The sequence below is a fragment of the Maylandia zebra genome, linkage group LG5 (genome assembly GCF_041146795.1).
Source record: "Maylandia zebra isolate NMK-2024a linkage group LG5, Mzebra_GT3a, whole genome shotgun sequence".
NCBI classification, from domain to species: Eukaryota; Metazoa; Chordata; class Actinopteri; order Cichliformes; family Cichlidae; genus Maylandia; species Maylandia zebra.
The window spans coordinates 2,461,806-2,481,164 of NC_135171.1; the positions used below are offsets into that span (position 1 = coordinate 2,461,806).

The following is a 19,359-nucleotide window of genomic DNA, read 5'->3' on the forward strand; positions in this document are numbered from 1 at the left end:
ATTCATTCAATATAACATCTCCACATTCACAAATATACATTTCTGACATTCAAAAACAAAAACAAATCAGCGACCAATATAGCCACCTTTCTTTGCAAGGACACTCAAAAGCCTGCCATCCATGGATTCTGTCAGTGTTTTGATCTGTTCACCATCAACATTGCGTGCAGCAGCAACCACAGCCTCCCAGACACTGTTCAGAGAGGTGTACTGTTTTCCCTCCTTGTAAATCTCACATTTGATGATGGACCACAGGTTCTCAATGGGGTTCAGATCAGGTGAACAAGGAGGCCATGTCATTAGTTTTTCTTCTTTTATACCCTTTCTTGCCAGCCACGCTGTGGAGTACTTGGACGCGTGTGATGGAGCATTGTCCTGCATGAAAATCATGTTTTTCTTGAAGGATGCAGACTTCTTCCTGTACCACTGCTTGAAGAAGGTGTCTTCCAGAAACTGGCAGTAGGACTGGGAGTTGAGCTTGACTCCATCCTCAACCCGAAAAGGCCCCACAAGCTCATCTTTGATGATACCAGCCCAAACCAGTACTCCACCTCCACCTTGCTGGCGTCTGAGTCGGACTGGAGCTCTCTGCCTTTACCAATCCAGCCACGGGCCCATCCATCTGGTCCATCAAGACTCACTCTCATTTCATCAGTCCATAAAACCTTAGAAAAACCAGTCTTGAGATATTTCTTGGCCCAGTCTTGATGTTTCAGCTTGTGTGTCTTGTTCAGTGGTGGTCGTCTTTCAGCCTTTCTTACCTTGGCCATGTCTCTGAGTATTGCACACCTTGTGCTTTTGGGCACTCCAGTGATGTTGCAGCTCTGAAATATGGCCAAACTGGTGGCAAGTGGCATCTTGGCAGCTGCACGCTTGACTTTTCTCAGTTCATGGGCAGTTATTTTGTGCCTTGGTTTTTCCACATGCTTCTTGCGACCCTGTTGACTATTTTGAATGAAACGCTTGATTGTTCGATGATCACGCTTCAGAAGCTTTGCAATTTTGAGACTGCTGCATCCCTCTGCAAGATATCTCACTATTTTTGACTTTTCTGAGCCCGTCAAGTCCTTCTTTTGACCCATTTTGCCAAAGGAAAGGACGTTGCCTAATAATTATGCACACCTGGTATAGGGTGTTGATGTCATTAGACCACACCCCTTCTCATTACAGAGATGCACATCACCTAATATGCTTAATTGGTAGTAGGCTTTCGAGCCTATACAGCTTGGAGTAAGACAACATGCATGAAGAGGATGATGTGGACAAAATACTCATTTGCCTAATAATTCTGCACTCCCTGTATAGACACTCTCTAGTGTTAATTTAACACTGGAGATTTTGCTGTGTAAAGCTCCCCCAAAATAAGGAGAAATATTTTTTCCCCAAAAATTAAAAAGTCATGCAGTAGAGGGTTTTTAAGATACCAGAATAGGGATGATGGAGTAGGTTTAAATTTATTAGATTGATCAGTTTTGCTGAACTATAAAATATTTTGGGTGCAGTGTATTTTTTGCATACGAGTATAACAGAATAACTTTAGTGTTTTGTTTTGTTTTTAAAACTTGAGTATGAACTTATACAAAATGCAGCAAGTTATTTATAAAAAACAGTTTTATTGATTACAAGCTACACTATATCTGATTCATATCGGTATCGGCAGATATCCAAATTTATGATATCGGTATTGGACATAAAAAAGTGGTATCGTGCCATCTCTACATAGTATACAAGAACATCTGTGCAGAGTATGGCCTGGAAGTCCTGAGGTCAAAATGGAACACGAGTGATTCAGAAGAGAACAAAGGTTTTAGTGAAACTGAGGCTTGGGGGTTTGGTGAAAGGTTTGGTGAAACGGAGGCAGAGAGTGGTCGAGAAGGACCAAACTAAGATCCTATGGGATTTTCAGATACTGACAAACTGGTGATGGCTAACCAACCAGACAGTGGTGGACAAGAAGAGGAATCAGAGGAAGATGGCTGTCGTGATAAATGTAGCAATACTGAATGATAGCAACATCAGGGAGAAGGAACACAAGAACCTGGGCTGAAATAAAAAGTCAAGAAGGTGTGGAGGGTGAAGGTAACAGTGGTCCTACTGGTAATCAGAGCACTAGGTACAGTGACCCCAAGCTAAAGGAGTGGCTCCAGCAGATCCCAGGAACAACATCGGAGATCTCTGTCCAGAAGAGCGCGATCCTAGGAACAGCTAAGATACTGTGCAGGACCCTCAAACTCACAGGCCTTTTTAAAAAAAAATTTTTTTTTTACTGGTGGAATGACAAAGTTTTTTCTTTTTTTTAAATGGAATAGTAACAGTGAGCATTCAGCATTTTTGTAGTGTCCCATGTTTGCTTATTTTTTAAAATGCATTTATTTATCATTTATATATTTGCATGCAGTTGTTTTCAAATGTGTGTTATGTGTTTATGTTATTTCATTTTTATTAATTTATATTTCAGTGCGTTGAAACCTGTGTATTTTTATGTCAGGTCCTTTATTGGTCACTGCCACGTGCCAGGCAATTATCAAAGTTTCTTTATTTTCCTGCTCATATTCTTAATTTTTGTGAAATGCTTTGTTTTATTTTGTCAGTAAAATTGGCTTTTGCTTCTGTGTGATGAGTGCAAAAAGAGAATGAAAAGACACTCAAAATAACCAAATTGACTTCTGCTTGGTAATAACTACCTGTCTCCACTCGTATCTCTATTTTGCTGTAATGTTCACTTTCCCTACTACCACCAGTTGGAGGCTTTCTACTCCATCTTCACCACAGAGCAACAAGACCATGTTAAGTCGGTGGAGTATCTGCGCAGCAACTTCAGGCCCATCCAGAGCTTAGATAACCGGCACGTCTTCAAGTCTGCAGTAAAAGATGCCTGGTTGCCTGACCTAAATGACAGCGGCAGCAACCCGTATGGCACAGAGGCTTCCAAAGGTAGGATGTTCACACTTTAAGTATTCATTTTTTGGTTTTTTTTATATTACCTATTCCAGAGGTGGGACCAAGTCATTGTTTTGCAAGTCTCAAGTAAGTCTCAAGTCTTTATCCTCAAGTCTCAAGTCAAGTCTCAAGTAATGTCAGGCAAGTCAGAGTCGAGTCTCAAGTCACTGGTGTAAAAGTCCGAGTAAAGTCACAAGTCTGAAATTTTGAATTTCAAGTCTTTTCGAGTCTTTAAAAAAAAACGAAAAAAGAAGGTTGCAGTTATGCTAAATGTAAATATTGGACCATGTAATTTTTAAATCTGTGTTTTTCTCAACACATGACAAAATAGTGAACTTGCAGCTCAATTAAACTTAGCTCCAAGAATAATTTTCACCGACAGTTCTGAGATAAGTTGCATGTTATTCTTGGATGCGGTTGTAGGACCGGTGTTGTGCCAAAAAGTGATTGTCTGCCAAAAACTGATTTCCGGTATTTGCCAAAATTGATTGCTTGTATTTAAACTGCTATAAGTAACTTGTTGGGCTATAATATATGAAACAGATGTCAAATGCATCCCTCATGGATGACATATAGTCATCTTGAGCCACAAACAACATCCGTGTAACAAGGTAGAAGCCACAATCAGTTTTTGGCAGTGACTTTTATATAACCTTTATTTTTGCAGTTAAAAACAATCTCATTAACATTAAAAATGTCTTTTGTAAGAGTAAGTTGGCCAAGAGGACAGCAGAAATGGCAGCAAATATTCCAATAGTTCTTTAAAAATATTTTAAGTAGGGATAAGGGACCGGATTGGTTATAATGTAAGTACAATAACACAGAGTTGTGAAGATACTTGAAAAACTGATAATTTTTTAATTCTATATATAACCCCTTTGTAAACCCTGTTCACCGAAGTCTATTTACGAACATACATAAAGATATTACACGGAAAAAAATACACGGAAACATTGGAAATCAGTTTTTGGCAGACAATCACTTTTTGGCACAACACCGGCTTTAAAATCGCATGACAAAAATATCATATACATTAAAAAAAACTGCATCACCAACGTAGCCTGGACAACATTTGCTAGTTAGATGAAGTCAGCTATCTCATCGTAGCATGTTTATTTGCATATTTATAATCATACGGTTCTTGGAGTGAGTGCACACACTCATGAAGTTTAGTAACTTCAGGTCACTGCAACAAGCCCAGGTACAGTTTACCGACGGATGGGTACAGGACCTTGAAATGCACCGTGTAGAACGAAAGACCATTGTACGTATCATAAGTTTACCAGTCTCACAAATAGTCTTCATAAATACACATTCGTTAACCGTTTATTAATAGGACCTTTGAGCTCAACGGTAATTAATTAGTAGAAGAAATAATTTCTGGTAGCATCACAGAAATGTAGCAGTGACAATAATACTGTATGCTGTAATCGTACTGGGCAATTAGTGATACATAAAAACTGTTTTATCCTGTGAATAAAAGTATATGTTTTTGTCAATGTACCATAATAACAGAAGCGAAACGCAATATTGTGTCAGGACAATTCACTATTTATGCACATTAAACAAAGGAGCATAGCGCGACAATTTCTGTTCAGCGCCAGACTTGCTTGTAACCTATATCACCAATTATGTTAAGAAAAATGACGCATTAACTACAACAGCAGACTGACCTTCGTGTAAATGCTTGGAGCAGACTAACCTGGGAGCTGGAGTGTTCTGGGACGTTATATTTGGTCTTTGAATGGCTGCAATCCAGTCACGTCTTTGTTACTTCGGAAACATGGCTCAAACAATTTCTCTTCAACGACGTAATCCGATAACAACCGATCTCTTTACCCGTCGGCTTTCCGTGGCTGTCATGTGACCGGCTATTGCAGTTAATAGTACAACGGCTTCTTGACATTTTTGTGTTTCTTTTTATCGCTGTATAACTGATTTTAATTGAAAGCCTGCGTGCGTTAGTACCTCTTGCCACGAGTTCCCAGAATCCTTTGCGGTTCTACCCCTGAATGACGTCACATTTTCAATCTACATGTACATCTAATATACATGTTAAATTTTATATTTGGGGTGAAATATCAAGTCTTTTCAAGTAAACCGGTTCAAGTCCAATTCAAGTCCCAGGTGATTGGTGTAAAAGTCCAAGTCAAGTCACAAGTCTTAGAACGTTTTTTCAAGTCAAATCTAAAGTCATAAAATTAATGACTCGAGTCTGACTCGAGTCCAAGTCATGTGACTCGAGTCCACACCTCTGACCTATTCATGTTCATTGACTTAATTTATATAAAAGGAGGTATTGGTATTTACATCTGTAGTTTCAATCTATGCTTGGATCAAAGTAAGGGAAAATGCTACTTTGGGTCAGGTACTTGTACTAGCTTAAACAGCTACAATTCCCTCGCTGCTATGAACTGAGCTGAAATGAGCTGAGAGTCCAAAGTGCAGAGAACTAATCTGAAGAAATAAAAAGTGAAATCCCAGGCAGAGCAGCTCAATCTTATTGCTTTTAAGCCAAGTGGAGCAGACTGAGGCTTGGTTTGATGACACTGAGGCATGTGGACAAGGTGATAAACTTTCAGTGTTCTACTTTTACAATAATTAATTGATTAAAGCATTTCTTATGGCATTGTATCCAGCTGTAGGCAAATAAAAAATGTAGACAATATCCTGTTTTGTTTCACAGTGAGTGATCTGTTTTAGCATAGCTACTGTAACTCAACCAATTCCCCAAAATAAGTTGTAATTTTTTTTCAATGTTCAATCTAATGTCTTAACTTTGTAACTATTGTTAGTTTTTGCAGGATAGAGTCAAAATGACACATCCTGGTGGTTCTAGGGTTGTTTAAAATGTTGGCATTGACCCTCTGTTAGTGCTTGGTTCTATCACTTGGTCTCCCAGGTGATCTATACAGAATTCCTAATCTGCTAAAATATATCCTCACATCATTCTTCCATGGTAATGATTCTTAATGTTAATAAACGAAGTATATGTACAGATTGTCTTTTCTTTTTGTGTGCTTTTGGATTATCTGTCTTTTTAGTACTAATTCTGTTAACTCTCCTAACATAAGGCAGTGGGAGGCACACTGGCCAACCTCCCACTCTCACCTCATTACCAGTCAAAGAATGCTACAACGTGTGCAGAGTTTGTGTATGCATGCTGTGTGTTTGTGAATGTGCTTGTTTTTCTCTGTGGACTTATAAGTCTGCATGTGAGGCCTAGCATCTGTTCACTGTCATCTCTCCCTAAAGAGTTTGTCCCCAACCTTCCTTCAGGCACTGTTCCATATGGTCCGCAAGGAAAGTATATATGCTAGACATGCACAAACCCACTCTTCCACATACGCGTGTGTGTGTGTGTGTGTGTGTTTTCCTGGCACATTATGCTTGCTCGTGTAGGATGTCCTTGAGTGCTACTATGAGACATTTTCTGTATGCAAAGAAGAAATGCAGATCAGGAGGAGGGAAGACGGCTGGATGGAAGTGTGTAGAATTACAGTTAAAATGAAAATAACAGGTACAGCTGTCTAAACCGCTTCTTAATGCAAATATCTAATCACCCAGTTACATGGCAGCAATTCAGTATATTTAGGAAGGAAGAACATGGTTTGAATTACAGTAGAAAGTATTAACTAAGCATTAGAATGGAGAAAAATCCGATCTAAGTGACTTTGAATGTGTCAGAGTATTGTATGAGTATTTTGGAAACTGGTGATCTACTGGTAGGGATGGGTACCGGTGTCCGGTGCCATGATGGCACCGGTTCTGACATAAACGGTAGTAACCAGACCGAAAAGCAGCGCACATTTCGGTGCTTTATTTCGGTGCTGTTTTTTCCTGAGCTGTGATACACTTCTAGCCAATCATTTTACGTTTCCGAGGATAGTAGGCGGGTCCAGGTACGTACGTTCTTTTAGAGCAGAGCTACAGATTAAAAATGTCCAAGGCGAAGCGGTCAAAAGTCTGGCTGTACTTCACAGCAAAAGATGCAAACTCAGCAGCCTGCAACAAGTGCTTTAAGCTGATACTGTGATACTGTCAAAGGAGGTAACGCCTCGAATCCGATGAAACACCTGGTGACGCATAGCGTTTTTTTTAAAAGCCGAGAAATGCGCCGTATTTGATAGCTTGCTGCGAGACCTCACACTGAGCACATCTACTGCGGGTGGGTTGCCTGTTATCAGACCCGGAGTTAGCAACATCCCCAAAAACCCGAAGAGGAGAGTCCTGGCCCCTAGCCCTGCCAGTGTAGCAGAAATGATGAGGATGATGATGCAGCAGCAGCCGTTCTTCTCTGCGTGAGTAGCTTAATGTTGTTCGTGTGTAATTTACGTTGAGTAGGCTAACCACGTTATTACATTAATGCATGTAAGGTGAACTAGCAAACACCGTCGTAGTTACATGCGGCTGTCTTCTTGTTTGATGGCAGATACTCCCTTCACCCTGGCCAAAAAGGCTAAAATGACCAAAGAAAAAGTGGAAAACAGCTAAACATGAGAGGTTTTTGGACAAAGTTTGTGTTTTTTCCATTGTTTAAGCACTGCTTCCAGCCAAGAGTGATACCATATATGTCCCATAGCTGCAGAAAAGGCTAACATTGTTATCTTTTTACAAAAAACCAGCTGAACATGAGAGGTTTTTGGACCAATTTTGTGTTCTCCATTCTTTAAGCACCGGTTTGAGCACCATTTGAGCACCGGCACCGTTTCAAAAGTACCGATTTGGCACCGGTATCAGATAAAACCTAAACGATACCCATCCCTATCTACTGGGATTTCTCACACAACCATCTTGAGGCTCTTTATAGCAGGTGATTTTAAAGAGAAAATATTCAGTGACTGGTACTTCAATTTGATCAAATTTTCAAGTGAGCTTCGTTTACATTGCGCCAATTCAGAAGAACAATTGCCTCAGAACACTTTAAATTATAAGGTAAAGACCTACTACCTGAGCAGGAAGCCAACAATCACCGACCCCCTACGAGCAAGCACTTGGCAACAATGGGAATGACGGGGGAAAGAAACTCCTTTTTAATAGGAGTTTTTCTGCTATTCTAACTCTGGCAGAACCATGCCCAGTTAGGGGCAGCCATCCACTGTGATAACTGGGGGTAAAGAGAAAGATAAGAGCAGAGAAAGACAGGTTAAAAGGCAAACTATAAGAAAGTGAGCCAGAGTTTATTAATTGTTAATAATTAAATGTAGTAGTAGTGTATAACCTAGAGATGAAACCATACCACTTTTTTATGTCTGATACTAATATCATAAATTTGGATATCTGCCGATATGAATCCGATAGTCTATTATAATCAATAAAACTGTTTTTTTTTTGTTTTTGTTTTTTAATGTCTTGCTGCATTTTGTATTTGTACTCAAGTTTAAAAAAACAAAACACTAAAGCTATTCTGTTATACCTGGATGCAAAAAGTACACTGCACCCAAAATATTTTATTGTTCAGCAATACTGATCTTTTTATTTAAGCTGTTAGCAGAACTTTAAATCTAAAATTTAAATTTAAAATGCAATTTTATGCAGATTTCAAAAACAAAAAATAGAAGTGCAATATAATAATAATAATAATAATAATACATTTTATTTGAGGGCACCTTTCAAAAACCCAAGGTCATCTTACAAAAGAACAACATTAATAAAAGGAGCAATAGTCATAAAATACATAAAATAAGTTAAAATTGCAAAGCAGAGCTTGACAACAGATAAAATCAGCACTAAAGCGAATAAGCCAGTTTGAACAGATGTGTTTTGAGCTGTGACTTAAATATGGAAAGAGAGTCAATATTTCTTAGTGCAGGAGGAAGAGAGTCCCAGAGCGAGGAGCAGAGCGACTGAAAGCTCTGCTCCCCACAGTGATGAGACGTGAGAACGGAACAGTAAGATGAACAGCAGATGAGGATCTGAGAGGGCGGGAAACAGTGTTGATCTGGAGCAGCTCACACAAATATGAAGGAGCAGATTTATGGACACACTTGTACGTGAGAAGTACGATTTTAAAGTTTATCCTGGTTTCTACGGGCAACCATGAAGCTGCTGAAGAACTGTTGTAATATGAGCTCTTGACAGAGTAGGAGTTACGACCCGAGCTGCAGAGTTTTGGAGAAGTTGGAGTTTATGAAGGGACCTTTTAAGGAGACCAAATAAGAGGGAATTGCAGTAATCAATGCGGGACGTAATAAGACTATGGACAAGGACGGCAGCAGCATGGGGAGGAAGGAAGGGGCGGAGTCGGTTAATATTACGCAAGAGGAAGTAAGCAGACCGGGTTATGGAATTAATGTGAGACTGGAATGAAAGAGTATTATCAAGTATGACACCCAAACTCTTACCCTGAGGGGAGGGAAGGGTGGGAGAACGTTCAATGTTAATAGAAAAACTGTGGGATTTGGTTAAGATAGATGGTGTACCAACAAGTAAAACTTCAGTTTTATTACTGTTTAGTTTGAGAAAATTGGAGTAGAACCAGGATCTAATCTCAATAAGACAGTCTGAGAAGGAGGAAGGTGGGAGGGATGAACTGGGTTTAGAAGAAAGGTAGAGCTGGGTGTCATCGGCATAACAGTGAAAATTTATATTATATTTTCAGAACATATGACCAAGAAGGAGCATGTAAATAATGAATAAAAGAGGCCCTAATACTGAACCCTGGGGCACACCAGCAGAAACAGGACAGACTTGAAGACTGGGATTTAAATTGCATAAACTGAGTGCGGTCTGAGAGATATGAGGTGAACCAGGCAAAGGGGGTGTGACTAATGCCAATGGAAGCTAAACGGTTCAGGAGAATATTGTGAGAAATGGTATCAAACGCCGCACTAAGATCAAGAAGGATGAGGATGGATAGGAGACCAGAATCAGCTGCCATCAGAAGGTCACTGGTAATCCTTAACAGAGCAGTTTCTGTTCTATTACAGATTATGGTTATTGAGGTGTAAGTGAAGCTGGGAGGCGACAACTAGGGGAGATTTACGGAGCCCCCCAGGGGACATGGGAGAAAAAAAATTAGGGAGGAAAAAAAAAATTAGGGAGAAAAAAAACAATTAGGGAGAAAAAAAAAATTAAGACGGACTTTTGCGAGATCTCGCAAAAGTATTGCGAGATCTCGCAAAAGTATTGCGAGCGCTCGCAAAAGTATTGCGAGATCTCGCAAAACTCCAACAATGGCGGCAGCTACTTAGTTGTAATATTACTCTTTCTGGGTCACAAAATACACTTTTAAGATATTTTGAGGCGTGAATGTAGTTGTGTAAACGTCAGATACCTGCTCGGCTTACAAGACATCACATATTTGAAAAAGAGCTCCGACGTTTTTGGAGATCTGACACCCACTAGCTCGAAGCTAACGGGAGGTCGAGACCTACTACAGCCGGGAGGAACACCGCTCTCCCGGCACATCGTGCCTCGACCTCCCGGTCGGCTTCGAGCTGGCGGCCACTAGCTCGAAGCTAACGGGCGGTCGAGACCTACTACAGCCGGGAGGAACACCGCTTTCCCGGCACATCGTGCCTCGACCTCCCGGTCGGCTTCGAGCTGGCGGCCTCCGAAGAATGCGGCTAAAACTTTTGCGAGATCTCGCAATACTTATTGCGAGATCTCGCAATACTTTTGCGAGATCTCGCAAAAGTCCGTCTTAATTTTTTTTTTCCTCCCTAATTTTTTTTTTTCCTCCCTAATTTTTTTTTTTTCCTCCCTAATTTTTTTTTTCTCCCATGTCCCCTGGGGGGCTCCGTAGAGATTTGATATAGGGCGAAGATTATCAAAGTTATTGGGGTCTGCACCATGATTTTTGAGAGTTGTAATAAAAAAAAGCCATTTTCAGAGATATGCAAAATAATATTTATATTCAACAACTTAAAAAAAAACAAAAAAAACAAGTTGTATAAAGCCTATAAATAGACTTCCAGAGTGGAAAGCAGTGCAAATAAATGCAAACACAGCTTCATGACACTCATCTTTTATCAACATCAGTGCTAGACTGGGACAAAAAATGGACCCGGGTTTTTTGACTAGAGACCGGCTCACCAGGTATTATAGGAAAAGCCATAAAGCCTTTGAATGGAAACAGACGCTGCTGTGACAGTGATTTACAGTCTTGTTGGTATATGTATGATTTCTATACATTTTACATCAGATTAAAACTTTGGTTGTAAGATTCAGATAATTATTTATTAAAAGCGAGACATTTTAAATGAGAATAAGAAAGAAAAGTATTTCTTTGTGCCCCCTTTTCCCTGTTAATGCCCTACCTGCCCCCCTGGCAACACTTTGCTAGACCCGCCCCTGCACAGTTACCAGCTGTCAGCTACTTAGAAAAGGATCCTGGTGTTATTTGTGTCTCAGAAACAGTTCATAACTTCCCTTCAACTCATTCATGTCACCTAAAAGGTAAACCTGTTTCTCCATCACCTGTTCAGCTCTGATGATCCAGTAAGGACATCTCCTGGTTTCATCTTCATGTTTCCCTCTCACCACATATCCAAACCGACATCATGACCAGCAGCTTTACAGCTGTGGCTCCAGCAAACATCAGCTGATACTAGAAATTAATATTAAATAAATTCTAACAACAGCTGATCAAGCTTAAACGTGCTGCTGTTGTTTAGCGCGACATCCACTGGTTTCCTCTTTCTGGCGCAAAGTGGGCGATAAACAAACAAGAGAGAAAAGGAGATCAGCTGATCATTGATCAGTTTTATGATTGAAGTAGCAACAGGAGAGGGAGGGGAGAGAATGAGAGAAGAAGAGGCAGCTGTGCAGCGTAAAGACAGAATAACTCCAGCTTTGTGTCTTTTTTTTTCATTCTAGCTGAAGTACGGGACCATTTGTGTTCCTTTTCAACTCAATAGGGAGTTATTGTAATTGGTCCAGCCCAGAGTCCATCATGACCAATTGACCAACTTACCACCTTTCATTGTTTATACTGTTACCAAAAGCCAAAACAAGACAAACGAAAACAAACAAAAAAAAACTTCGGCCCATAAAAATGAAAAATCACCATCGGCCCACTGGGCGGCGAGTCCCGCTGTGATCAAGATGGATGTCAGTGTAAGCTGTTTCTTAACACCCCATATTCCTGAAGCATCTCTCAAAGAACACCCTGAAACTACGTCCATGTCCTGAAAACGCTCCACATCCACACTAGTGTTTTCAGTCGTTTTCACAGAGTTGTGCTTCCACATTGAAACGTCTGAGAATGCTTACATTCCAGTACTGCGCACGCGTGAAGCGGAATAAGATTCGGCCTGCCTCATTTCTGTCTGCCGCTTATTTACTTTCCGGCTCGTTGAAATGTCGCAGCAAAAGCTCGAGGAAAAGCACTGAGTTTTTTTAAATGGACTAACAATGAGGTGGAGTTGTTGCTGCGAGTAACACAAAAGTAGAGCAGGGCGATATGGCCAAAAATATATATCACGATATATATTTGAAAAATTGCGATAACGATATAACTGACGAATTTCTGCGAGACAAAATACAACTCCACAACTTTACTAGTGCAAACCCCCCCCCCAAAGGCATTTCCAGTAGAAATCGGCTGACATATCCTGAGCACAACCATGTATAATATCCACTCCTCCACTTCTGTACCATTGATTCATTAATGCTGTATTCTAACACAGCTGCTCTATTCCCATGTTGTTGCAGTATATTAATGACTAACCTGGTATTGTGGATGGATTATCTCAATTTTTCTCCTGACTGAAGTTTGGTCCGTTTACAGCAGGGGTGCCCAATCCCGGTCCTCGAGAGCTACCGTCCTGCAGCTTTGTTCCCACACACCCGAATCAAATGAATGGCTTGTTATCAGGCCTTTGCCAAACACGATGGCATGCTGAAGAGGTAATCAAACCATTTGATTCAGCTGTGTTGGAGTAGGGATGCATCTAAAAGCTGCAGGATAGTAGCTCTCGAGGACTGGGATTGGGCAGCCCTGGATTACAGCATCCTGCCATGCGATTGCATTTGTCTCTAACCATCAGGAACCTTCACGTTAATTTTTATCAAGTGGAAAAGTGTTAGTGTTCGTCCTCCAGCTTCACTGTTTATGCTATGCTAACATAGCTGTGTCGCTAGCGATCACGTAGCACATCATTATATACCAGCTAGCCCAACTTCAGTAACCCTACAAACGTCACTGCTGTTTAGTTTTCTGTCTTCATTTATGTTGGAAGTGACAGCAGAGCTGTACGTTTGAATTTTTTCAGAAATCTCTCAGTCAGAACATGCTATATCATGCTTAGGTAACTAGCGAAACTAGCGAGCTAACTTCCGCTAACTTCCTGCTAACTTCTAACTCAGTTAAATGTAATAATAATAATAATAATAATAATAATAATAATAATAATATCCATCCATCCATCCATTCGCTTCCGCTTATCCTTTTCAGGGTCGCGGGGGGCGCTGGAGCCTATCCCAGCTGTCATAGGACGAAAGGCGGGGTACACCCTGGACAGGTCGCCAGTCTGTCGCAGGGCTAACATACAGGGACAGACAACCATTCACACTCACATTCATTCGCACATTCACACCTAGTGGCAATTTGAATTATCCAATTAACCTATCCCCACAAGCTGCATGTCTTTGGACAGTGGGAGGAAGCCGGAGTACCCGGAGGGAACCCATGCAAACATGGGGAGAACATGCAAACTCCACACAGAAAGGCCCCGGCCTGATGGTGGAATTGAACTCAGGACCTTCTTGCTGTGAGGCAACAGTGCTAACCACCGTGCTGCATATTATAATAATAATAATAATAATAATAATAATAATAATAATAATAATAATAATAATAATGGATTGGATTTATATAGCGCTTTACAATACCACTATTCATTCACTCTCACATTCATACACTGGTGGAAGCAGCTACAGTTGTAGCCACAGCTGCCCTGGGGCAGACTGACAGAAGCGAGGCTGCCATATCGCGGCCTCGCTAATACATTGTTTTCATGGATGCCTGGATGTTAAACTTTATAGTTACACCTGGTAAAGTACCAATGCTGATCGTTTTATTAAAGATGAAAGAATTTAGACAGTTTTTAACTCTCAGTGATGCTGCAGTGTTTGTTTGACTTTGGGACCTGAAGGGGATCTGAAGAGGATTGAGTTTTGGACCCAGATTACTCCCAGATTTACGAGCACAAAGACAGGTTAAAAGGCAAACTGTAAGAAAGGGAGCCAGAGTTTATTAATTGTTAATAATAACGACAAATACAGCAATAACGACGGCCCGCTTGCATGTTCTACAAAAAACTGTGCTTTGCTGTGTATCTGACAGACAAACACCAACCAGTGAAGTTGCACCATTTTTAAAAACTAATTCTGGTTCATCCGTTTCACTCAACAATCCGCTTTCCCCCTTCTCGTTCTCCGTTGCCGCCGTGCTTTTTCGGCCGTGTGCATATGAAAACAAAGGCACTGCGCATGCGCGTTTTACCCATATTCTATCGCGATATTTCATTTTCTTATCGTTGCCTAACATTGTACCGGTATTACCGTGAACGGTATATGGCCCAGCCCTACACAAAAGTAAAAAGTTGCCAAAGCAAGTAAGAATTAAATAATCTGGAGCATGTACAAACTGATATTAATCTTTAATAGGGCTTTCAAAATTGAGAGCAGAGAAAACAACTCCTGTATAATGTCATCCGCTATCTTTGTTTAATTGGTCACATGACTGCATCACGTAACTAAAATGCAATCATCATTTTTGAAAGTCTGCATTTTCAAGTGTCCACACTGCGATGGGACAGCTCAGTTCTGAAATGTATGCGCTTTCGAGAGTGTTTTCAAAACACTGCATTTTCCTTGAGCAAAAACGTCGTCTCAGTGTGGACAGGATGCCAAAACTGAGAGAAAACGATGTGTTTTCAAACGAAAACGCATTAGTGTGGACGTAGCCTGAGAGACACAGTCAAATGCCTTCTCCAAATCCACAAAATACATGCAGACTGGTTGGGCAAACTCCCAAACACCCTAGTTCAAACAAGGTGACAGCAGTAGCAACGGCATTATTCTGCAATAGTTGTGACAGTAGCCGAAGTAGTGTTTTCCCTATACATTTTAACTTAAATATAACAGCATTGCTTAAGACTTTAAGCTGGGATATTGTGAGTTGGGTTTTGAACCACTTACTTTAAGCATTTTCCTCTCACAGGGAGAGCAGATAGTGATGCTCGGTTGATTCATTTGTATACTTTTGTGTTGTACATCCCCAACTACTAGTGCCACACTCGAAGTGTGTACATGTGGACATAAATCATTGGAGGTTGACACACAACTCTTGCACTCAGATGTAACTAGGCTTGGCTTGTAGTTGTGGGAACGTAAATGCATGGCATTCCTATACCGATGATGTCCCAATATGACACTTTTATATGATATAAACATTTATACTGGTAGTGTCACGGACAATATAATAGGGCAGTGAGCTGAACTCTCTTATTTTCTAGAGTTACTCTGATGAGCTGTGTTAGGTAGATTCGGGAATATCTACACACTCACAGCATGTGGATTGTTTGTATGGACTCTCGTGCTCACTGTACTCTCTGTAAACTGCCACTGTGGTTCCTGACACCTCAGCCACTTCACACCTCCTCCACTCACCCTGCTCACTACTCCCCACCCCCAACCACATCACCCAGTACACATCCAGATGGATCCAGCCTTTCTCTCTCAACCATACGGGTTAGGAAGGAACTGAAGAGGATTAAAGCCAAGAAGGCAGCGGGCCCAAATGGCATCAGCTCAAGGGTTGTCAGGTCCTGTGCAGATCAGCTGGGTGGGGCGATGGAGCACATCTCGTGTTGTACCAGTGCCAAAGACTCCACATCCCAAGGACATCAACAGCTACAGGCTGATGGCTCTGACATCCCATCCCATCTTTTTTTTTTTTTTTTTTCTTTTTTTTTGGCCTGTCCCGTTTGGCTCTTTTGCCATCAGAATTGTTGTCTAAAGGCAAAGAAAGATGCCCAACGGATTTACTTTACCAAACTGACCATCCCAGCCTTGCCGTAATGGTCCATTTGATTCACCTTTTATTGTTTATTTTATTTTCACTTACTGAATACGGGACAGACTTGACTGGGGGAAAGAAGGGGAGAAAGAAAGAGGGAAAGAGAAACAGCTGAGAAGAGGGACGGGGGAGAAGGGCAAAAGACAAAAACCAACAGAACGGGCAGAGAAAAAAAATGCATATATCAATCACCTGGATCACCTGCTGAGAAAGAAAAAAGAAAGCAAGCAGAAGAGAACAAGAGTAATAGAATAAACAACATCACAATGATATATGGGAATATGACAGTAAATACTAAATGTTAAACATTATTGTGCAGCACATAAGATCAACAGAACACAGTGTGCTTTGAGGTAGGAGCCAAAAAGGGTGTAGTTTGTGGGTGTGATCACCCGTGTGTACACCTGTGAGCATGGACGCGCTTGTTTTTTAAAAGGTTCCTTCATGTAATAATCTGCTAGAGGGTGTGGGGGGGCCACAGCCCCGTCCTCCAGGGCATGAAGCAGGTGTGGAGGAGATCAAAACTCCAGACATCCAGAGGCCCCCAGAACACAAGAGACCAAGGAAGACCAACAGAGGGGCAGCTGCGCCACTGTCCCGGAAAGAGCTGAGGAGAGTCCCAGATGAGGGCTCACTCAGCAGCCGCGGAGCAGAAGCCAGGGGGAGTTGCAGTGACGCGCCCGTGAGCTCCGCCGGCAGCCAGCTGTGCCTGAGTGACCGAGCCCCAGGCCGGTCACTCAGGTGACATCCCATCTGATTAAGACCTTGGAGTGGCTTGTCCTGGCACAGCTTCGCCCCCTGGTGAGCTCATCACTGGACCCACTTCAGTTTGCCTACCAGCCTGGCATCGGAGCGCATGGTGCCGTCATTCACCTCCTATATCGTTCCCTCTCTCACCTAGAGACCGCTGGCAGCACTGTGAGAATCATGTTCTTTGATTTCTCCAGTCTCCTTTAACACCATTCTTCCCACAGTTCTGAAGGATAAACTGTAGAACTCAGGAGTGGACCACCACCTCACTACCTCCCACTGGAGACATGTTCTCTGGAGTGACGAATCGCGCTTCTCTGTCTTGCAATCTGGTGCATGAGTTTGGGTTTCCAGGAGAACGATACTTGTCTGACTGCAGTATGATGTGGGGGTGTTTTTCAGGAGTTCAGCTCAGCTCATTTGTTCGACTAAAATGAATTATTAATGCTTCAGCATACAGAGATATTCTGCTCCCAAGTTTGTGCAAACGGTTTGGAGATGGCTGGTTTATGGAGTAACGAGAAAGTAATATAACATGTTTCTTTTAAGAAAAATGAGTAAAGTGTTATACAGGGTGGGCCATTTATATAGATACACCGTAATAACATGGGAATGGTTGGTGATATTAAAGTCCTGTTTGTGGCACATTAGTATATGTGAGGGGGCAAACTCCTCAAGATGGGTGGTGACCATGGTGGCCATTTAGAAGTCGGCCATCTTGGATACAACTTTTGTTTTTTCAATAGGAAGAGGGCCATGTGACACATCAGACTTATTGGTAATGTCACAAGAAAAACAATGGTTTCAGGTCTGAAGCACAAACGGAAGCCTAGTTATTTATATACTTGCTCTCTACGTCACACCACACTTTAAGTTTCGATCAAACAGCCTAGTTGGTTTCACTTTCTTCTGCAATTACCATGCTTCTGCAAAAGCATGCAGTTTCCTGTCAGCCTACAACCTAGTTTTACACTGAAGTCTGGGACTCTCATAAAACACACTAATCAGCATTCAGATTATATATTTTAACCAGTGACAAAATCAAGTGCAATCTGGGACCAAGGGTGACAAAGAGTTGGGGAAGGTCTGAACAAACTTGCATAAGGAGAGCTGGAAGACTCTTCTTGTGCACAGACAGAGACTGCAGAGACGTATTCGTGGACATTGTTAATCAAGGCAGGTCACTGGAACAAACGTTGAATGAAGGTTATAACACAGTTGATTACAGGCTGGCAGGTGAATTTGGTGGTGTGTGCCCAGACAGCAGAAGGGATATAGAGGCAACCCTGTAGATTTTTCATGGGGTCTGGTTCGGTCTGTTAAGCTTGTGGATGGCAGATTCAATCACCCATGTGAGGACGCCAATGATAAATGAGGAAAAGAGGAAGACTGATTCTGCTGGCAGAGGTGGAGAATTTCCTGGAGAGTGTCTGGTTTGATATTCCTAAACAGTATGAAAAATAGGGCCCATCTGACTTGTTAGGCATTGAACCGGTTAGCTGACTGGAGCTAGGCCAGGTTTTTGTGACCTGTCTGATGAAGGGACCACCCCCTCCAGCCAGTGCCTCCACCCTTCAAGAGCGATCTTGATGGCAGCAACTCTTGGTCTCCTACATCATAGTTGCGCTCTGCAGGGGTAAGATGACGATAAAAGACAAGAATGCATTTTACTTTCTTGCTGCCAAGAGAGTACAACTCCCATGCTGGAGTTAGAGGCATCCACTTCCATGATGAACTGGCAGGAAAGATCAGGTTGAGATAGAATGGGAGCTGCGGCAAAATGTTGTTTTAGATGGTCAAAGGCAGTCGGGCAGAGGGGTTCAACTGGTAGGAGATTTTAGTGGAGGTGAGTTGGGTTAAAAGCAGGGCGTTCTTACTGAAATCCCTGATGAAGCTACAGTAGAAGTTTGGGAAACCTAGGAAATGTTGGAGTTGCTTTTGATTCTGAGAGACTGGCCAATAAGTTTCTGCTGGGTCTGGTTTGAGTTGTCCTTCCAAAATATAACTAAGGAATAAAACGGTGACAACCTGGAGTTCACATGTCTCGCCTTTGACAAAAAGTTTAAGTCACTTCAACAGCTGCCTGGTTGTAGATGGTGAAGAAACACTTGCTGCAAAACATTCCTAAGTGACCTCGCCCAATCAATGAAAAAACCAAAATCAAATTTAAACGTGCTTTTCCAGACTATCCAAGTTTATCATCATGTTTGGCAAATGTACTGCTGAAAAGAAAAAATAAGGAAACACTTAAATCAGCAATATATATAAGCTTTCAATTAATAAGAATTTTGGTTCAAAACATTAAATATTATCATTTATTCCTCATCACAGAGGAACCTTTTCGAAACTCTATGATGCTATTCTGTCTTTTAGTAACCACTCTAATGTTAAGCTTAAGTGTACACGGGAAGGAGAACTAGGAATTCAAATACATGAGGAGTCTTGGAAACAGGCTATAGCGAGAGTACGATCTTCCACCTCCTGTGCTTGTCTTGGACTTATTCAATTTAAGGTCATACACAGGGTGCATTTCTCTAATTCTAGACTTTCTGAATTGTATCCAGAAGTGGAAAATAAATGTGATAAATGCCATGGTTCTCCTTGCCACCTTAGCCACATGTTTTTTCTGTGTCCTGAGCTAC

General features: G+C 41.5%; 1 protein-coding gene across 3 annotated transcripts in view; it reads left to right on the forward strand.

Moving 5' to 3' along the window:
- The window catches only part of LOC101479224 (receptor-type tyrosine-protein phosphatase gamma), a 371,804-nt gene that overhangs the window by 276,970 nt on the left and 75,475 nt on the right, over positions 1-19,359 (forward strand). For all 3 annotated transcript variants that reach the window (XM_076883640.1, XM_076883639.1, XM_076883641.1), the window contains one exon: positions 2,742-2,934. In XM_076883640.1, coding sequence (XP_076739755.1) covers positions 2,742-2,934 — 193 coding nt within the window. The remainder of the gene's footprint in view (positions 1-2,741; positions 2,935-19,359) is intronic.